The sequence below is a fragment of the Mytilus galloprovincialis genome, chromosome 4 (assembly GCF_965363235.1).
Source record: "Mytilus galloprovincialis chromosome 4, xbMytGall1.hap1.1, whole genome shotgun sequence".
Taxonomy (NCBI): domain Eukaryota; kingdom Metazoa; phylum Mollusca; class Bivalvia; order Mytilida; family Mytilidae; genus Mytilus; species Mytilus galloprovincialis.
Window position 1 is genome coordinate 103,143,102 of NC_134841.1, and position 18,307 is coordinate 103,161,408.

Consider the following 18,307-nt stretch of genomic DNA (forward strand, 5'->3'; position numbering starts at 1 on the left):
CAATATTAGTCACTTCTAGGAGTATATGAAATATTGGCCACTTGTTGGAGTGTATGAAATATTGGTCACTTGTTGGAGTGTATGACATATTGGCCACTTGTTGGAGTGTATGAAATATTTGCCACTTGTTGGAGTGTATGAAATATTGGCCACTTATTGGAGTGTATGAAATATTAGTCACTTGTAGGAGTGTATGAAATATTGGCTACTTGTTGGAGTGTATGAAATATTAGTCACTTGTAGGAGTGTATGAAATATTGGCCACTTGTTGGAGTGTATGAAATATTGGCCACTTGTTGGAGTGTATAAATATTGGCCACTTATTGGAGTGTATGAAATATTGGCCACTTGTTGGAGGGTATGCAATACTGGCCACTTATTGGAGTGTACGAAATATTGGCCACTTGTTTGAGGGTATGAAATACTGGCCACTTATTGGAGTATATGAAATATTGGCCACTTGTTGGAGGGTATGCAATACTGGCCACTTGTTGGAGTGTATGAAATATTGGCCACTTGTTGGAGTGTATGAAATATTGGCTACTTATTGGAGTGTATGCAATATTAGTCACTTCTAGGAGTATATGAAATATTGGCCACTTGTTGGAGTGGATGAAATATTGGCCACTTGTTGGAGTGTATGACATATTGGCCACTTGTTGGAGTGTATGAAATATTTGCCACTTGTTGGAGTGTATGACATATTGGCCGCTTGTTGGAGTGTATGAAATATTGGCCACTTGTTGGAGTGTATGAAATATTGGCCACTTGTTGGAGGGTATGCAATACTGGCCACTTGTTGGAGTGTATGAAATATTGGCCACTTGTAGGGGTGTATGAAATATTGGCCACTTGTAGGATGGTATGAAATATTGGCCACTTGTAGGAGTGTATGAAATATTGGCCACTTATTGGAGTGTATGAAATATAAGCCACTTCTAGGAGTGTATGAAATATTGGCCACGTGTTGGAATGTATGAAATATTGGCCACTTGTTGGAGTCTATGAAATATTGCCCACTTGTTGGAGTGTATGAAATATTGGCCACTTATTGGAGTGTATGAAATATTAGTCACTTGTAGGAGTGTATGAAATATTGGCTACTTGTTGGAGTGTATGAAATATTAGTCACTTGTAGGAGTGTATGAAATATTGGCCACTTGTTGGAGTGTATGAAATATTGGCCACTTGTTGGAGTGTATAAATATTGGCCACTTATTGGAGTGTATGAAATATTGGCCACTTGTTGGAGGGTATGCAATACTGGCCACTTATTGGAGTGTATGAAATATTGGCCACTTGTTGGAGGGTATGCCATACTGGCCACTTGTTGGAGTGTATGCAATACTGGCCACTTGTTTGAGGGTATGAAATATTGGCCACTTGTTGGAGCAATACTGGCCACTTATTGGAGTGTATGAAATATTGGCTACTTGTTGGAGTATATGAAATATTGGCCACTTGTTGGAGTGTATGAAATATTGGCTTCTTGTTGGAGTGTATGCAATACTGGCCACTTATTGGAGTGTATGAAATATTGGCTACTTGTTGGAGTGTATGAAATATTGGCCACTTGTAGGAGTGTATGAAATATTGGCCACTTGTTGGAGTGTATGAAATACTGGCCACTTATTGGAGTGTATGAAATATTGTCTTCATGTTGGAGTGTATGCAATACTGGCCACTTATTAGAGTGTATGAAATATTGGCTACTTGTTGGAGTGTATGCAATACTGGCCACTTGTTGGAGTGTATGAAATATTGGCCACTTGTTAGAGTATATGAAATATTGGCCACTTGTTGGAGGGTATGCAATACTGGCCACTTGTTGGAGATTATGAAATATTGGCTTCTTGTTGGAGTGTATGCAATACTGGCCACTTCTAGGAGTGTATGAAATATTGGCCACTTGTTGGAGGGTATGCAATACCGGCCACTTGTTGGAGTGTATGAAATATTGGCCACTTGTTAGAGCATATGAAATATTGGCCACTTGTTGGAGGGTATGCAATACTGGACACTTGTTGGAGTGTATGTAATACAGGCCACTTGTTGGAGTGTATGAAATATTGGCCTCTTGTTAGAGTATATGAAATATTGACCACTTGTTGGAGGGTATGCAATACTGGCCACTTGTTGGAGTGTATGAAATATTGGCCACTTGTTGGAGTGTATGAAATATTGGCTACTTATTGGAGTGTATGCAATATTAGTCACTTCTAGGAGTATATGAAATATTGGCCACTTGTTGGAGTGTATGAAATATTGGTCACTTGTTGGAGTGTATGACATATTGGCCACTTGTTGGAGTGTATGAAATATTTGCCACTTGTTGGAGTGTATGAAATATTGGCCACTTATTGGAGTGTATGAAATATTAGTCACTTGTAGGAGTGTATGAAATATTGGCTACTTGTTGGAGTGTATGAAATATTAGTCACTTGTAGGAGTGTATGAAATATTGGCCACTTGTTGGAGTGTATGAAATATTGGCCACTTGTTGGAGTGTATAAATATTGGCCACTTATTGGAGTGTATGAAATATTGGCCACTTGTTGGAGGGTATGCAATACTGGCCACTTATTGGAGTGTACGAAATATTGGCCACTTGTTTGAGGGTATGAAATACTGGCCACTTATTGGAGTATATGAAATATTGGCCACTTGTTGGAGGGTATGCAATACTGGCCACTTGTTGGAGTGTATGAAATATTGGCCACTTGTTGGAGTGTATGAAATATTGGCTACTTATTGGAGTGTATGCAATATTAGTCACTTCTAGGAGTATATGAAATATTGGCCACTTGTTGGAGTGGATGAAATATTGGCCACTTGTTGGAGTGTATGACATATTGGCCACTTGTTGGAGTGTATGAAATATTTGCCACTTGTTGGAGTGTATGACATATTGGCCGCTTGTTGGAGTGTATGAAATATTGGCCACTTGTTGGAGTGTATGAAATATTGGCCACTTGTTGGAGGGTATGCAATACTGGCCACTTGTTGGAGTGTATGAAATATTGGCCACTTGTAGGGGTGTATGAAATATTGGCCACTTGTAGGATGGTATGAAATATTGGCCACTTGTAGGAGTGTATGAAATATTGGCCACTTATTGGAGTGTATGAAATATAAGCCACTTCTAGGAGTGTATGAAATATTGGCCACGTGTTGGAATGTATGAAATATTGGCCACTTGTTGGAGTCTATGAAATATTGCCCACTTGTTGGAGTGTATGAAATATTGGCCACTTATTGGAGTGTATGAAATATTAGTCACTTGTAGGAGTGTATGAAATATTGGCTACTTGTTGGAGTGTATGAAATATTAGTCACTTGTAGGAGTGTATGAAATATTGGCCACTTGTTGGAGTGTATGAAATATTGGCCACTTGTTGGAGTGTATAAATATTGGCCACTTATTGGAGTGTATGAAATATTGGCCACTTGTTGGAGGGTATGCAATACTGGCCACTTATTGGAGTGTACGAAATATTGGCCACTTGTTTGAGGGTATGCAATACTGGCCACTTATTGGAGTGTATGAAATATTGGCCACTTGTTGGAGGGTATGCAATACTGGCCACTTATTGGAGTGTATGAAATATTGGCTACTTGTTGAAGTAATTAACTATTGGCCACTTGTTGAAGTGTATGAACTATTGGCCACTTGTAGGAGTGTATGAAATATTGGCCACTTATTGGAGTGTATGAAATATTAGCCACTTCTAGGAGTGTATGAAATATTGCCCACTTGTTGGAATGTATGAAATATTGCCCACTTGTTGGAGTGTATGAAATATTGGCCACTTGTTGGAGGTATGAAATATTGGCTACTTATTGGAGTGTATGAAATATTAGTCACTTCTAGGAGTGTATGAAATATTGGCCACTTGTTGGAGTGTATGAAATATTGGCCACTTGTTGGAGTGTATGAAATATTGGCCACTTGTTAGAGTGTATGAAATATTGGCCACTTCTAGGAGTGTATGAAATATTGACCACTTGTTGGAGTGTATGAAATATTGCCCACTTGTTGGAGTGTATGAAATATTGGCCACTTGTAGGAGTGTATGAAATATTGGCCACTTATTGGAGTGTATGAAATATTAGTCACTTCTAGGAGTGTATGAAATATTGGCCACTTGTTGGAGTGTATGAAATATTGGCCACTTGTTGGAGTGTATGAAATATTGGCCACTTGTTAGAGTGTATGAAATATTGACCACTTGTTGGAGTGTATGAAATATTGCCCACTTGTTGGAGTGTATGAAATATTGGCCACTTGTAGGAGTGTATGAAATATTGGCCACTTATTGGAGTGTATGAAATATTAGTCACTTCTAGGAGTATATGAAATATTGGCCACTTGTTGGAGTGTATGAAATATTGGCCACTTGTTGGAGTGTATGAAATATTGGCTACTTGTTGGAGTGTATGAAATATTGGGGATTTATTGCAAGCCAAAGGAATGTTAATGCAGCCCTAGCTCTTATCCTTGGCAGTGTCCAGCTTTATATTTCTGAGGGAAGAAAAACTGAATGCTTCTTACTTTGATACCCATGACTATCCAACACATGTCCTTGGCCTCATATTTAGCTCACCTGACCTGAAAGGTCAAGTGAGCTTTTCTCATCACTTGGCGTCCATCATCCGGCTTCCTGCGTCCGTCGTCCGTAAACTTTTACAAAAATCTTCTCCTCTGAAACTACTGGGCCAAATTTAACCAAACTTGGCCACAATCATCCTTGGGGTATCTAGTTTAAAAAATGTGTCCGATGACCTGGCCATCAAACCAAGATGGCCACCATGGCTAAAAATAGAGCACGGGAGTAAAATGTATATTTTGGCTTATATCTTTAAAACCAAAGCATTTAGAGCAAATCTGAAGGGGGTAAAATTGTTGATCAGGTCAAGATCTATCTGCCCTGAAATTTTCAGACGATTCGGACAACCTGTTGTTGGGTTGCTGCCCCTAAACTGGTAATTTTAAGGAAATTTTGCAGTTTTTGGTTATTATCTTGAATACTATTATAGATAGAGATAAACTATAAACAGCAATAATGTTCAGCAAATTAAGACCTACAAATAAGTCAACATGACCAAAATTGTCAGTCAACCCCTTAAGGAGTTATTGCCCTTTATAGTCAAATTTTAACAACTTTTTCATGATTTTTTGTAACTTCTACAAAAATCTTCTTCTCTGAAACTACTGGGCCAAATTTAAACTAACTTTGCCACAATCATAATTGTGGTATATAGTTTTAAAAATGTGTCCGATGACCCTACCTACCAAACAAAATGGCCGACATGGCTAAAATTAGAACATAGTGGTAAAATGCAGTTTTTGCTTTATATCTTTGAAACTAAGACATTTAGGGCAAATCTTTCAAGATTTAAATGTCCATCAGAATAAGATATATCCCCTCACAAAATTTCAGATGAATCCTACAACCCGTTGTCGGGTTGCTGCCCTAAAATTGGTAATTTTAAGGAAATTTTGCAGTTTTTGGTTATTATCTTGCATACCATTATAGATAGAGATAAACTGTAAAAAGCAATAATGTTCAGCAAAGTAAGATCTAAAAATAAGTCAACATGACCAAAATTGTCAGAGAACCCTTAAGGAGTTATTGTCCTTTATAGTCAATATTGAACAACTTTTCGTCATTTTTGTAACTTGTACAAAAAACTTCTTTTCTAAAACTATGGGCCAAATTTAACCAAACTTGGCCACAATCATTACTTGGATATCTATTTAAAAAAGTGTCTAATGACCCCACCTACCAACCAAGATGGCCGACATCAGTAAATACAGTAACAGGTGAGCAACACAGGCTCTTGAGAAATTTCACACTTAGTCAGAGTTACAGGATAACTGTATTTGGTATATTGTATACTTACATGTTTCTCAGACAGGGGTACACCTGAACTTGACCTCAATTCAAGGATCAGAGAATGAGGATAAGTTTCAGATGTCAATGTAAAACTAGAGGCTCTAAAGAGCCTGTGTCGCTCACCTTGGTCTATGTGAATATTAAACAAAGGAAGCAGATGGATTCATGACAAAATTGTGTTTTGGTGATGGTGATGTGTTTGTACATCTTACTTTACTAAACAGTCTTGCTGCTTACAATTATCTCTATCTATAATGAACTTGGCCCAGTAGTTTCAGTGGAAAATGTTAATAAAAATTTACAAATTTTAATATGAAAATTGTTAAAAATTGACTATAAAGGACAATAACTCCTTAGGGGGTCAGTTGACTGACAACGGGTTGTCATATTCATCTGAAAATTTTAGGGCAGATAGATCTTGACCTGATAAACAATTTTACCCATGTCAGATTTGCTCTAAATTCTTTGGTTTTTGAGTTATAAGCCAAAAACTGCATTTTACCCCTATGTTCTATTTTTAGCCGGGTCATCGGACACATTTTTTAAACTAGATACCCTAAAGATGATTGTGGCCAAGTTTGGATTAATTTTGCACCGGAGTTTCAGAGGAGAAGATTTATGTAAAAGATAACTAAGATTTATGAAAAATGGTTAAAAATTGACTATAAAGGGCAATAACTCCTAAAGGGGTCAACTGACCATTTCGGTCATGTTGACTTATTTGTAAATCGTACTTTGCTGAACATTATTGCTGTTTACAGTTTATCTCTATCTATAATAATATTCAAGATAATAACCAAAAACAGCAAAATTTCCTTAAAATTACCAATGCAGGTGCAGCAACCCAACAACAGGTTGTCCGATTCATCTGAAAATTTCAGGGCTGATAGATCTTGACCTGATAAACAATTTTATCCAAGTCAGATTTGCTCTAAATGCTTTGGTTTTTGAGCAATAAGCCAAAAAATGCATCTTATCCCTATGTTCTATTTTTAGCCGTGGTGGCCATCTTGGTTGGATGGCAGGGTCACGCCACACATTTTTTAAACTATATAACCCAAAGATGATTGTGGCAAGTTTGGATTAATTTGGCCCAGTAGTTTCATAGAAGATTTTTGTAAAGGATTACTAAGATTTACGAAAAATGGTTAAAAATTGACTATAAAGAGCAATGACTCCTAAAGGGGTCAACTGACCATTTCAGTCATGTTGACTTATTTGTAAATCTTACTTTGCTGAACAATATTGCTGTTTACAGTTTATCTCTATCTATAATAATATTCTCTCTATCTATAATAATATTCAAGATAATAACCAAAAACAGCAGAATTTCCTTAAAATTACCAATTCAGGGGCAGAAACCCAACAACGGGTTGTCCGATTCATCTGAAAATTTCAGGGCAGATAGATCTTGACCTGATAAAACTTTTTACCCCCATGTCAGATTTGCTCTTAATGCTTTGGTTTTTGAGTTATAAGCCAAAAACTGCATTTTACCCTTATGTTCTATTTTTAGCCATGGCGGTCATCTTGGTTGGTTGGCTTGGTCATTGGACACATTTTTTCAACAAGATACCACAATGATGAGTGTGGCCAAGTTTGGTTTAATTTGGCCCAGTAGTTTCAGAGGAGAAGATTTTTGTAAAAGTTAACGACTACGGACGACGACGGACGACAACTCCTTAGGGGGGTCAATTGACCATTTCGGTCATGTTGACTTATTTGTAAATCTTACTTTGCTGAACATTTTTGCTGTTTACAGTTTATCTCTATCTATAATAATATTCTCTCTATCTATAATAATATTCAAGATAATAACCAAAAACAGCAGAATTTCCTTAAAATTACCAATTCAGGGGCAGAAACCCAACAACAGGTTGTCCGATTCATCTGAAAATTTCAAGGCAGATAGATCTTGACCTGATGAACAATTTTACCCCTGTCAGATTTGCTCTAAATGCTTTTGATTTTGAGTTATAAACCAAAAACTGCATTTTACCCCTATGTTCTATTTTTAACCATGGCAGCCATCTTGGTTGGATGGACGGGTCGCCGGATACATTTTTAAAACTAGATACCCCAATGATGATTGTGGCTAAGTTTGGTTTAATTTGGTCCAGTAGTTTCAGAGGAGAAGATTTTTGTAAAAGTTAACGACGACGGACGACAGACGACGGACGACGGACGCAAAGTGATGGGAAAAGCTCACTTAGCCCTTTGGGCAAGGTGAGCTAAAAAAAAGATGTGGTATGATTGCTAATGAGACAACTCTCCACAATAGACCGAAATGGCACAAAAATTAACAACTAGGTCACAGTACAGCCTTCAACAATGGACAAAGCCAATACGGCCTAGTCGGCTATCAAAGGCCCCGAAATTACCATCTAAAACAATCGGCCTAATTTATGTACAAACCAGATGCTCCGCAGGGCGCAGCTTTATACAATCGCAGAGGTCGAACCTTGAATTGGGGCAAGTATGGACACAATATTCAAGCTTGATACAGCTCTGAATTTGGATTGTGATTAAATAGTTGACACAGCATAGGTTTCTGACACAGAATGAATGTGGTCTAATGAACTTAAAAATTTCTTCTAAAAAACGTTTACAGCTAATCATCTCAAGACAATCATCATTTCTTCATACATAATTTCCAAGCAGTGTAATCACAGTATTCTTTAAATGGAATTGGGTTACCTCCCTTACACTGCTTTTAAATTTTCCTTTAACCAGAAAAACCTGTTTTTCTCCCTTTTTGCCCCTAATTGCCAAATGATTTGAGCCATAACCCCCCATAACCATCCCTTTGTAGTATGGAAACTTGTGGTATAATTATACCCCACGCAATGAAGTTGCGGAGGATATACAATGTAATGTTTTTGATCCGTCTGTCCGTCACACCTGTTTTTTGTCATCGCAACTCCTCTCAAACCACACAACAGAATTTCATGAATCCTTTTAAGATAATAAGGACATACTATGTAGTTGTGAAAATATCGACAGGAAATTACAATTCAATTTTTTTTTCTAGGAGTTATGCCCCTTTGAACTTATTAGCTTCAATGTACTACTGCTACAGTTTGTCATTGCAACTCCTCTCCAACCACACAACAGAATTTCATGAAACTTTGTAGATAATAAGGACATTCTATGTAGTTGCGCATATCAACAGTAAATTGCGATTTAATTTTTTTTCTAGGAGTTGCACCCCTTTGAACTTATTTGCTTCAATGTACTATTGCAACAGTTTGTCATCGCAACTCCTCTGAAACCACACAACAGAATTTCATAAAACTTCGTAAATAATAAGGACATACTATGTAGATGTGCAATTTTTTTTTCTTACACTTATTTTATTTCTCCAATGATAATGTGGGGATGTGGGGTATGTGAGCGCGCTCACTAATGTTCTTTAATTTCAGAGAGATTTATACACTTGATTACAAGTTACTGACTGGTGTAAACTACAAAAATGCTTATTTGGGCCCCTTTTTTGGCCCTTAACTAATTGACCCCCCCCCCCCCTGGAGCAAGAACCCCAAAAATCAATTCCAGCCTTTCCTTTGTAGTAAGAAGCCTTGTAGTATAATTTCAGAGAGATCCATACACTTAACCACAAGTTATTGTCTGTAAACTAGAAAAATACTTTTTTTTGGCCCCTTATTCCTACATGTTTGGGGAAATTAACCCAAAACTCAATCCCAGCCTTCCCTTTGTTATATGGAACCTTGTAGAACAATGTCAGAGAGATCCATACAATTACACACATGTTATTGTCCGGATACTAGAAAACTGCTTGTTTTTGGCCGTTAATTCCTAGACTGTTTGCCCCATAACTATGGCACGCCGTTTTTATATTTATTCAAATTTGAACAAATTTATTTAACAAGATATCTTATTAAGTATTAAGATATCTTTAATTTTTATAAGATATCTTATTTAATTTGGAAGTAAATAAGATATCTCTATTAGTTTATAAGATATCTCTATTAGTTTATAAGATATCTCTATAAGTTAATAATATATCTCTATTAATTAATAAGATATCTCTATTAATTAATAAGATATCTTATAAAGTATATAAGATATCTTACTTCTTTATAAAGATATCTTTTAAATACATACTTTATAAGATATCTTATTAATTAATAGAGATATCTTATAAATTAATAGAGATATCTTATTAACTTATGGAGATATCTTATATATTAAATAAGATATCTTTATAACCAATTAAATAAGATATCTCTATAAGTTAATAAGATATCTCTAAAAGTTTATAAGATATCTCTATAAGTTTATAAGATATCTCTATAAGTTAATAAGATATCTCTAAAAGTTAATAAGATATCTCTAAAAGTTTATAAGATATCTCTATAAGTTAATAAGATATCTCTATTAGTTAATAAGATATCTTATAAAGTATATAAGATATCTTACTTCTTCATAAAGATATCTTTTAAATACATACTTTATAAGATATCTTATTAATTAATAGAGATATCTTAAAAACTAATAGAGATATCTTATTAACTTATGAAGATATCTTATTAAGTTAATAAGATATCTCTATTATTAACTATATAAAAGATATCTTATATAGTTAACAAGATATCTTATAAATTGATAGAGATATCTTATATTTTAAATAAGATATCTTATATATTTAATAAGATATCTTTATAAACATTTTAATAAGATATCTTATTTAATATATAAGATATCTTATTTAATAAATTAGATATCTCAATTAATATATAAGATATCTCATTTTGTTATTAAGATATCTCAATTAGTTTATAAGATATCTTATTTAACTAAATAAGATATCTCGAAATTGAATAAATATAATAACGGCGTGCCATACATAACCCTTAAAATAAATCCAAACCTTCCACTTATAGTATAAAACATTGTGGTACAATTTCAGAGCAATTGAAATACTTATACACAAGTTATTGTTCTGAAACTAGATAAATGCTTGTTTTGGGCCCCTTATTCCTACACCTTTAGGACCATAACCCCCAAAATCAATCCCAACCTTCCTTTTGTGGTTATGAACATTGTGTTAAAATTTTATCAATTTCTATTAACTTATACAAAAGTTATTATCCTGAAACCAAGTCTTCAGACGACGCTGACAACGACAACATGATACCAATATACGACCAAATGTTTTTTTTTAAATTAAAAAAAAAAAATGTGTAACACATAAACAAACGACAACCACTGAATTACAGGCTCCTGACTTGGGACAGGCATATTCATAGAGAATGTGGTGGGATCCCAACCCTCCCCCTATTAACCTGGGACAGTGGTGTAACAGTACAACATAAGAACGATAACTTTTCTTGGTGTATGGAATGACACAGGTGTACATGTCTGTCTTGTTTTGACTGACCTTTTCTTTATTTTCATGATATATATTCTTTGTATGTGTTTCTGTTAAGGTTTCTACAATATTATCAGTAGAAGATGATGTCTTGGTGTAAGGAATAATAGTAAGGTTTACATGCAAAGACACTTGCTTTGTGTTATATAAAAGTATGCAGGTTAAATAATTCGTGAGAAAAATGCCTATGCGAAGATTTCCATATAAAATGCATGATCTTCATCTAGATGGTTCCTGGTCAATGTCAAGTTTTGAGATGCTTTCAGAAGTACATGAAGGTAAACTTTGTCTGGTATTTACAATAACTGTAAGAACATGTCTGCCTGAACTTGATCAAATCATCATGAAATGTTACAAATTCTTCAGGACATCTGATTTTAACTTTTCTGTATTTAACGTATAAATGGATATTGTTTTTTGGCAGTCAACAGTGAACTTTTACCCTGACAGCAGCAATTACAAGGGGTCTCATTGGGGGCTCAAATCCCAGATCCGCTTACTGTTTTGTCAGATTCCCGTATCCCGCTTACACTATGTACGTAAGCAATTCTCATTTTTTTTGGCATTTCCCGGGTCCCGCTAGACCTCATTTCCCGCTTTCATGACACAATAATTTGACTTTCACATGTCACGCTTAGACCCCATTGAGACCCACATTACAGGCGAAAAACAGGAAATTGCTGAATTTTTGACAAGTACTGTAAATTCAGAAATTATTGCAACTTTTTCATTTTGGATTAAAATGAGATTTAAGTTTTTGTTATATGGAGAAATTCATATAATAAATCTCAATTCGAGCTTAAATTATTGCAATTATAACCCTGTCACATTTTTCGCTGTAATAAACACATCGCCAAAATTTCTGAATTTACAGAAGATAGTTGTCAGTGTTTGCCACTGAAACTATAAGGTCAACATCATATCAAATAGAGTTGTTATTACAGTAACAGGAAAAATCCTCAAACAAAATAGCTGTTTGTATCTTATATTAGAATATCTGATGCATACAAAATTACCCTAGTACCCAATGTCATTTGTCATTTGGTATAGCTGCTTTAGCTTTGTTGGTAACAAGTAAAATACATAAATAGCATTAGTGATGTAGTTAAATAATACAGGAGGAATTTAGACTTGTTTGTTTTGCAGTGAACAGGCTGTATTTGTGAAGAAAATACAGCTATGTAAATATTGTATTAGTTAGGTCAGGAGAACCAGTAGCAGTAGGTCAATGATATTTGTTATGCAAGTGTATTATTCAATTAAATTGAAACTTTTACATAGTTTACATGTGAACAGTTTGTGTTATGGTCAAATGATATTTGGTATGTGTTTGTACTCACATTTGCATTATTCATTTCCTGAGACTATTTGGTCAAGCACCTTCCGTCAAGGTCCATTGACCTTGAATGACTTACCTAGTTTACATGTTAAAGTAATGCCATTTCAATCTCAACAATTGCATTATACTAACAAAATTACATAACAGTGAAACATATGTTCACTGCTGCGAGTGCATTTGAAATAAGATTTATTGGTTGTTGGTGTTAACACCACTTACAGCACACTTTGTTATATTGTGGCAGCCAGCTTTTGTTGGTGGAGATATATAAAAAAGGTAAAAACATTAATTAAGCATACAATGTATATCTGGTTTTAAGTTGACATGTCCATACCTACATGGTTTAATATTTCAAGCAAACTCTCAAACCAGATACATTTATGTATATGGGTTAAACTAACAAACAAACCGATGCAGAAAACATCTTACACCTCATCTCTTAACATATGGCTGTTGAAACATGTAAATGACTCTATTTTTAAAAGATATTTATTTTCAAATGGAACTTATTTGAAATCACAGAAACACATATAAACAGTCTCTAATTGTTCACAATAAATCTTTTTAGGGGTATCCTTTGATGTTATGAATCTCTTCTACCTGAAAAAAGAAATTGAATTACCGTATAATGCAGATAATTCTTAGTACATGTATAACAAATTACATGTTAATCAAAATGAAATACTATCAGTAATCATGACTGGATTTTGAGAACAATAACAGAGTTTAATTCTTTTTCCACTGATTTTAATAAAAAAAAACAGACTGTCGATTGACTTAAGTGAGTTTAATGTTTTGCTCTGATAATCATATAAATGAACACTTTAAATTCTCGTTGAGACAAATTTTAATAAATTTTGTTATTGGTTGCAATTCAGGTCTATTTGTTGTTTGTTCTACTGTATAATGAGTTGATTGTTTGTTCTAGTGTATAATGAGTTGATTGTTTGTTCTACTGTATAATGAGTTGATTGTTTGTTCTACTGTATAATGAGTTGATTGTTTGTTCTACTGTATAATGAGTTGATTGTTTGTTCTACTGTATAATGAGTTGATTGTTTGTTCTACTGTATAATGAGTTGATTGTTTGTTCTACTGTATAATGAGTTGATTGTTTGTTCTACTGTATAATGAGTTGATTATTTGATTGTTGTTTTCCTTCTATGTAGACACCATAAAATGGAAGTCAGTTAAGGGAGTTTTACACATTTTTCTTTCATTTCTAATCCCCACAAGAGAAGAATATCAGTTGAGCACCTTCAATATTTCTCAAAGACAACCATGTAACTTGTAGTTTTTTTAAAAGATAAGTTTTAACATGGTTCCATAAGTAATATAGACAATATTCCATCAGTTATATATACATTGTACAATGTTCCATTAGTAATATATAGATTTCTATGAGAAATTACCTACCTATTGAACATAAAGTTAATGAATATCTTCAGTATCTACAAGATAAAGCTCTGGTTTGTCGTAACCGTGTTCTTCTGGTGTAAAAACTCCTAACTCATCTAATGTTGGTCTTATTTCTTGTACTATATATGGCCAGATGGCAGCATCAGCCTTTGCTTTCTCCTACAAATACAACAATATCAAATATATAATCAAAACAATTTTAACAATCTGAACATGTGGTGAATCAAATCCATACAAAAGTTTAAGGGATTTGCTTCTTTAATATTCTAGTGTCAAATTAAGAGATAACTGTATTGTATTTGAAGCTTTAAGGACGTCCATCGGTAGTTTTACTGTCGCAAATTTAGTTTACCTGGCGACGCGTAGCGGAGACATGTAAACGGGTATTTGCAACAGTAAAACTACCTATGGACGTCTGCAAAGCTTCAAATACAATACAGTTATCTCTATTCTAATGCAAAATAAGTTCATAATTAAATTTCAATCATTATTTCAGTGCAAAATCTTCATTAAAGAACATTCCACGAGAAGATGTTATCTTCTTTGGTCCCTACACTTGGTGACGTCATAGGCATGCTTCCGTTGTCAAACATAAACACCAGGCGTTTTCTGGCTTCTGTGCCGCTTCAGAATGTAATAAAATTTGATAAAAAGAAGATTTTTAGGTGCAACATGTGAGTTTTTTGGCTTATTATTGTAGAAATTACATGTCAATACATTCAGCAATTCAAAATGTCGGCTTCCTTAGTTACAGACAAGGAGATAGACAATTTTACGCTAATTGTCATCCAATCAGATCCATTGATACACATTAATTGCATTAGAATAAAAGTCGCTATTACTGAATTCAATTATAGATGTGACAAATCATTTTAGGAACTTTAATAAAGAATCAAAGCCCAAGATCATAAAGTTAGTTAGAATTATTCTGCTATCAACACAACAGACTTCACCAGTAATTAACTTCAGTTGCATTTCTAAAATTCAACCTATCCAAAAAAGAAACAAAAGCTATGTTTTATGCAGCTTCTTGACTGTTTAATTTTTTTATCTTGAACCTGCATTTGAAAAAGTAATTTCTAAAGATTAAAATACTAGTCAATAACACAAAAAATAATAAAAAAAAGATAACAGAGAGAAACTGCAAATATTTGTATTGGATTACCTGGACAGATTCTAAATATCGTACAGCAAGGGCATAGTCATTTACTTTCCTACATGCTTGAAGTACAGCACTTATAACCTTTGGCTCTGGTACCAAATCTTCACCCTGAAAAAAACCCAAGCAATTATTCAAAGAATGCATAGATTCAATATTCTGCTTTGAACTGGTTTTTAAACAGCACCATATAAAAATAAGATATATGATTACTATGAGGACAACAATAATCATGACAGTAAAAGTCATAAAGTTTAGTTATATTTTCAATTTATATTTTTTTTTGTGTTTTCTTGGTTCAAAGTAAGTTGCAAACAAGATAGATAAACACTAACCAGCACTTTTTATTTGATGTTGGATGTGTACTGATTGATCATTTAGTTTCAGATGCATGATTTTTTTTATAACATGTAGATGTTATTGGCTTTGAACTTGCAGTCAGTAACTGAAAGTTCTCTCAGATCTGTACGTTGTATCTTCTGTTGGTTGGGAAGAACAAGTATCTAGCCATGTTATTTTGTTATTTAAATCCATCTGGTGAGATAAGCCTTTTCAACAGATTTTTTATGATTTGTTCTTATGTTGTACTGTTACACCACTGTCCAAGGTTAGGTAGGATTGGTGTTGGGATCCTGCTATCATGTTTAACCCAGCCACATTCAGTATGTGCCTGTCCTAAGTCAGGAGCCTGTAATCAAATCGTTGTCATTTGTGCTGTGTTACATATTTGTTTTTTGTTTATTATTTTGAACATAACATATGACGTTAGTTTTCTTGTTAAAATTAATTTTAAATTTGCTATTTCTGGGCCTTTTTAAAGCGGACATATTTATGTGGTATGGCCATAATGGGCTTTGCTAATTGTTGAAAGCTGTATGTTGACATTTAGTTGTTAATTTCTGTATCATTTGGTTTCTTGTGAAGAGTTGTTTCATTGGCAATCATACAACATATAGTTTGTATATTTTTTATTGAAAAAATTGTTAATTCTATACAAATGTACATGTACATGTATAAACCTACATGTTGATGTGTAATAAAACTTCTGATCTGCCAACCAGTTATATTAGGTCTGTTTAGATAGGTTACACATGAATCATCAAATTCTTCATCAGACTGAGGGACATATGTCACATGACGTACTGTTGCTGCTGCTGAAAATAAACAAATCCAAAATCACATTTCTGTATAATCAATTTCATAAATAAGCATGATTTGTGCACAATTTTTTTGAGTGTTCTATATCCAGGTAAAAAGTTAGAAAATCAAAATAAAGAATACTCAGAACAATTTCTTCTGAGTAATACGTAAACAGTGATCCATATGGTAATTGTCAAGAACAATTTTTTATAAAACTACAACATTTCACAATTATCATCATGGCTCACACTACTTCAGAATCATAGGGAGAAGTGGTGAGATTTGAAAGGGAAGTGCTCGTTCGCTTGCAGCACTACACAACTTTTGGTTTTTACTATAATACAAAGGGCCATATGTACATGTATTTTGTTTTTTCTAGATTGATCTATTTGTAGCTGGTTATACAAAAAAAAAAATTCAAAGTTGTTTAATTTTATTATATCTAGTTGCACAATCATATTATTCCTCTTGTCAGAAAAAAACAATTAAATATCTAGCAACTTTTAACATGTTTAAGAAAAAGATTTTTTTTTTATATCAAAAAGGAAAAGAAAGTTGTTACATCAATTAAAATTCAATTAAAAATGTACTCTGTTATCATGTTTATGAAATTCAGTGTCATTAAAAAGATATAAAAATTTAACACAGTTAAGTTGGGACATATATATAGAAAAATAGACCCAGAGTTAAGCAATTGAAAAAATGCATATGTACATGGAAATATATACACTGACCAAGTAGATCTAACCAAAAGTATGTTAATGCACTAGGAATGCATAATTTTTCCCTTTGGAATCAATATTCTCCTGTCGGCTGTGCCATTCATATGTCCATAGTAAATAGTTTAAAAATTATGATTTTGGTCATCGCTGGTCCAGTTCCAACTTTGAACTTTAGTTACAAATATATTAATGACGGATGCAGAATATCGACAAAAATAAACAATGTTTGACACACAATTTGGAAGGAATATGATGTTCTTAATGCAAAACATTGATAACAAATTTACTTCAAGCAAATTTCATCACGTTCTAATGTAGAAACAAAGTTATTTTGACGAAAGTTAGAATGATTGATGTATGCTCGCAAGTAAAAAGTACTGACTGGAAGTGACGACAAATAGTCTTTAAAGAAATAACATGCAACCAATTTTGAAATCAATGCTTTAATCTCTTTGAAAATTTCTTTACTTTAAATTTCATCGACTTGGTAAAAAAAGAAAATAGCTGGTGACGAAAACAACTAAAAGTGAGCATCATGTACAACAGGGCAACTAGATTTTACTTTTGATGGTCAGGCAAAGTAAAGTGCGTTGTCGCATGGTAATGCGGTAGCGCATGAATTCCACGTCCGTTTGCACCCAAATCTTATTTAAACTATTATATACTATGAAATACAAATCATACATTGTATCTTCATATCTTTTAAAACAAATTGGGAGTGAAGGTGTAGGGTGCGAAAGTATATTGGGCATGAACGGACCCGATTCTGTAGTGCATGCCTCGGATCATTGCCCAAGACACAGATAATTTGAAAAGAAAAATACTTTTTCCTTTTTGAAAATGAATACTTTTGATTGTTGAAAATTGGCTTCATATTTTGCATTTTTTTTATAAATTATATTCTGTAGACTAAAAAAATCTCACACACATGATAAATTATCCTTTTAAGTTATATAGAATGGGTTGCCTATTTTGGATGACTGATTGATATGAAAATAATGTTATTTTTTTACAATTCACCTGTTTGTGGTTTAGCAAAGAGATTAGAGCGAACACTGGCTTGTACAGTTGTTCCAAGTCTGTTTGCTACAGCACGAAACATTTCGACCTTGGATGAAAAGAAAAAACTCTGGAGTGATTCTAAAGTCCGAACCAACTTCGGTTTGTTTCCGGTGTCGAATCTCCGGTTAATTTGTTTTAGTTTTTTATCTGAGAAAGAAAATATTAAAAAAGTGAGAA

The 18,307-nt window shown here is 33.8% G+C and overlaps 1 protein-coding gene across 2 annotated transcripts; it reads right to left on the bottom strand.

The window, feature by feature from the left end:
• Positions 1 to 13,099: 13,099 nt before the first annotated feature.
• Positions 13,100 to 18,246, bottom strand: LOC143073692 (cytochrome c oxidase subunit 5A, mitochondrial-like). Of its 2 annotated transcripts, none has more exons than XM_076249436.1 (5): positions 18,089 to 18,246; positions 16,230 to 16,360; positions 15,213 to 15,317; positions 14,041 to 14,206; positions 13,100 to 13,224 (listed from the first exon to the last, which is right to left on the bottom strand). In XM_076249436.1, exons 1-4 carry the CDS (start codon positions 18,168 to 18,170, stop codon positions 14,060 to 14,062), a joined length of 465 nt encoding a protein of 154 aa, XP_076105551.1. In that variant the 5' UTR covers positions 18,171 to 18,246; the 3' UTR covers positions 13,100 to 13,224; positions 14,041 to 14,059. The 2 variants fall into 2 exon arrangements, with proteins under 2 accessions (XP_076105551.1, XP_076105552.1); XM_076249437.1 differs by having other exon boundaries at positions 16,230 to 16,357; positions 18,089 to 18,242.
• Positions 18,247 to 18,307: the final 61 nt, after the last annotated feature.

Bases quoted from the DNA above. Each gene is read 5' to 3' on its own strand.
- LOC143073692 (XM_076249436.1), bottom strand. From the start codon at position 18,170: ATGTTTCGTGCTGTAGCAAACAGACTTGGAACAACTGTACAAGCCAGT. The intron at 16,361-18,088 runs GTGAATTGTAAA...GTTTATTTTCAG, and splicing joins CTTTGCTAAACCACAAACAG to CAGCAGCAACAGTACGTCAT. The intron at 14,207-15,212 runs GTAATCCAATAC...TTGTATTTGTAG, and splicing joins GATATTTAGAATCTGTCCAG to GAGAAAGCAAAGGCTGATGC.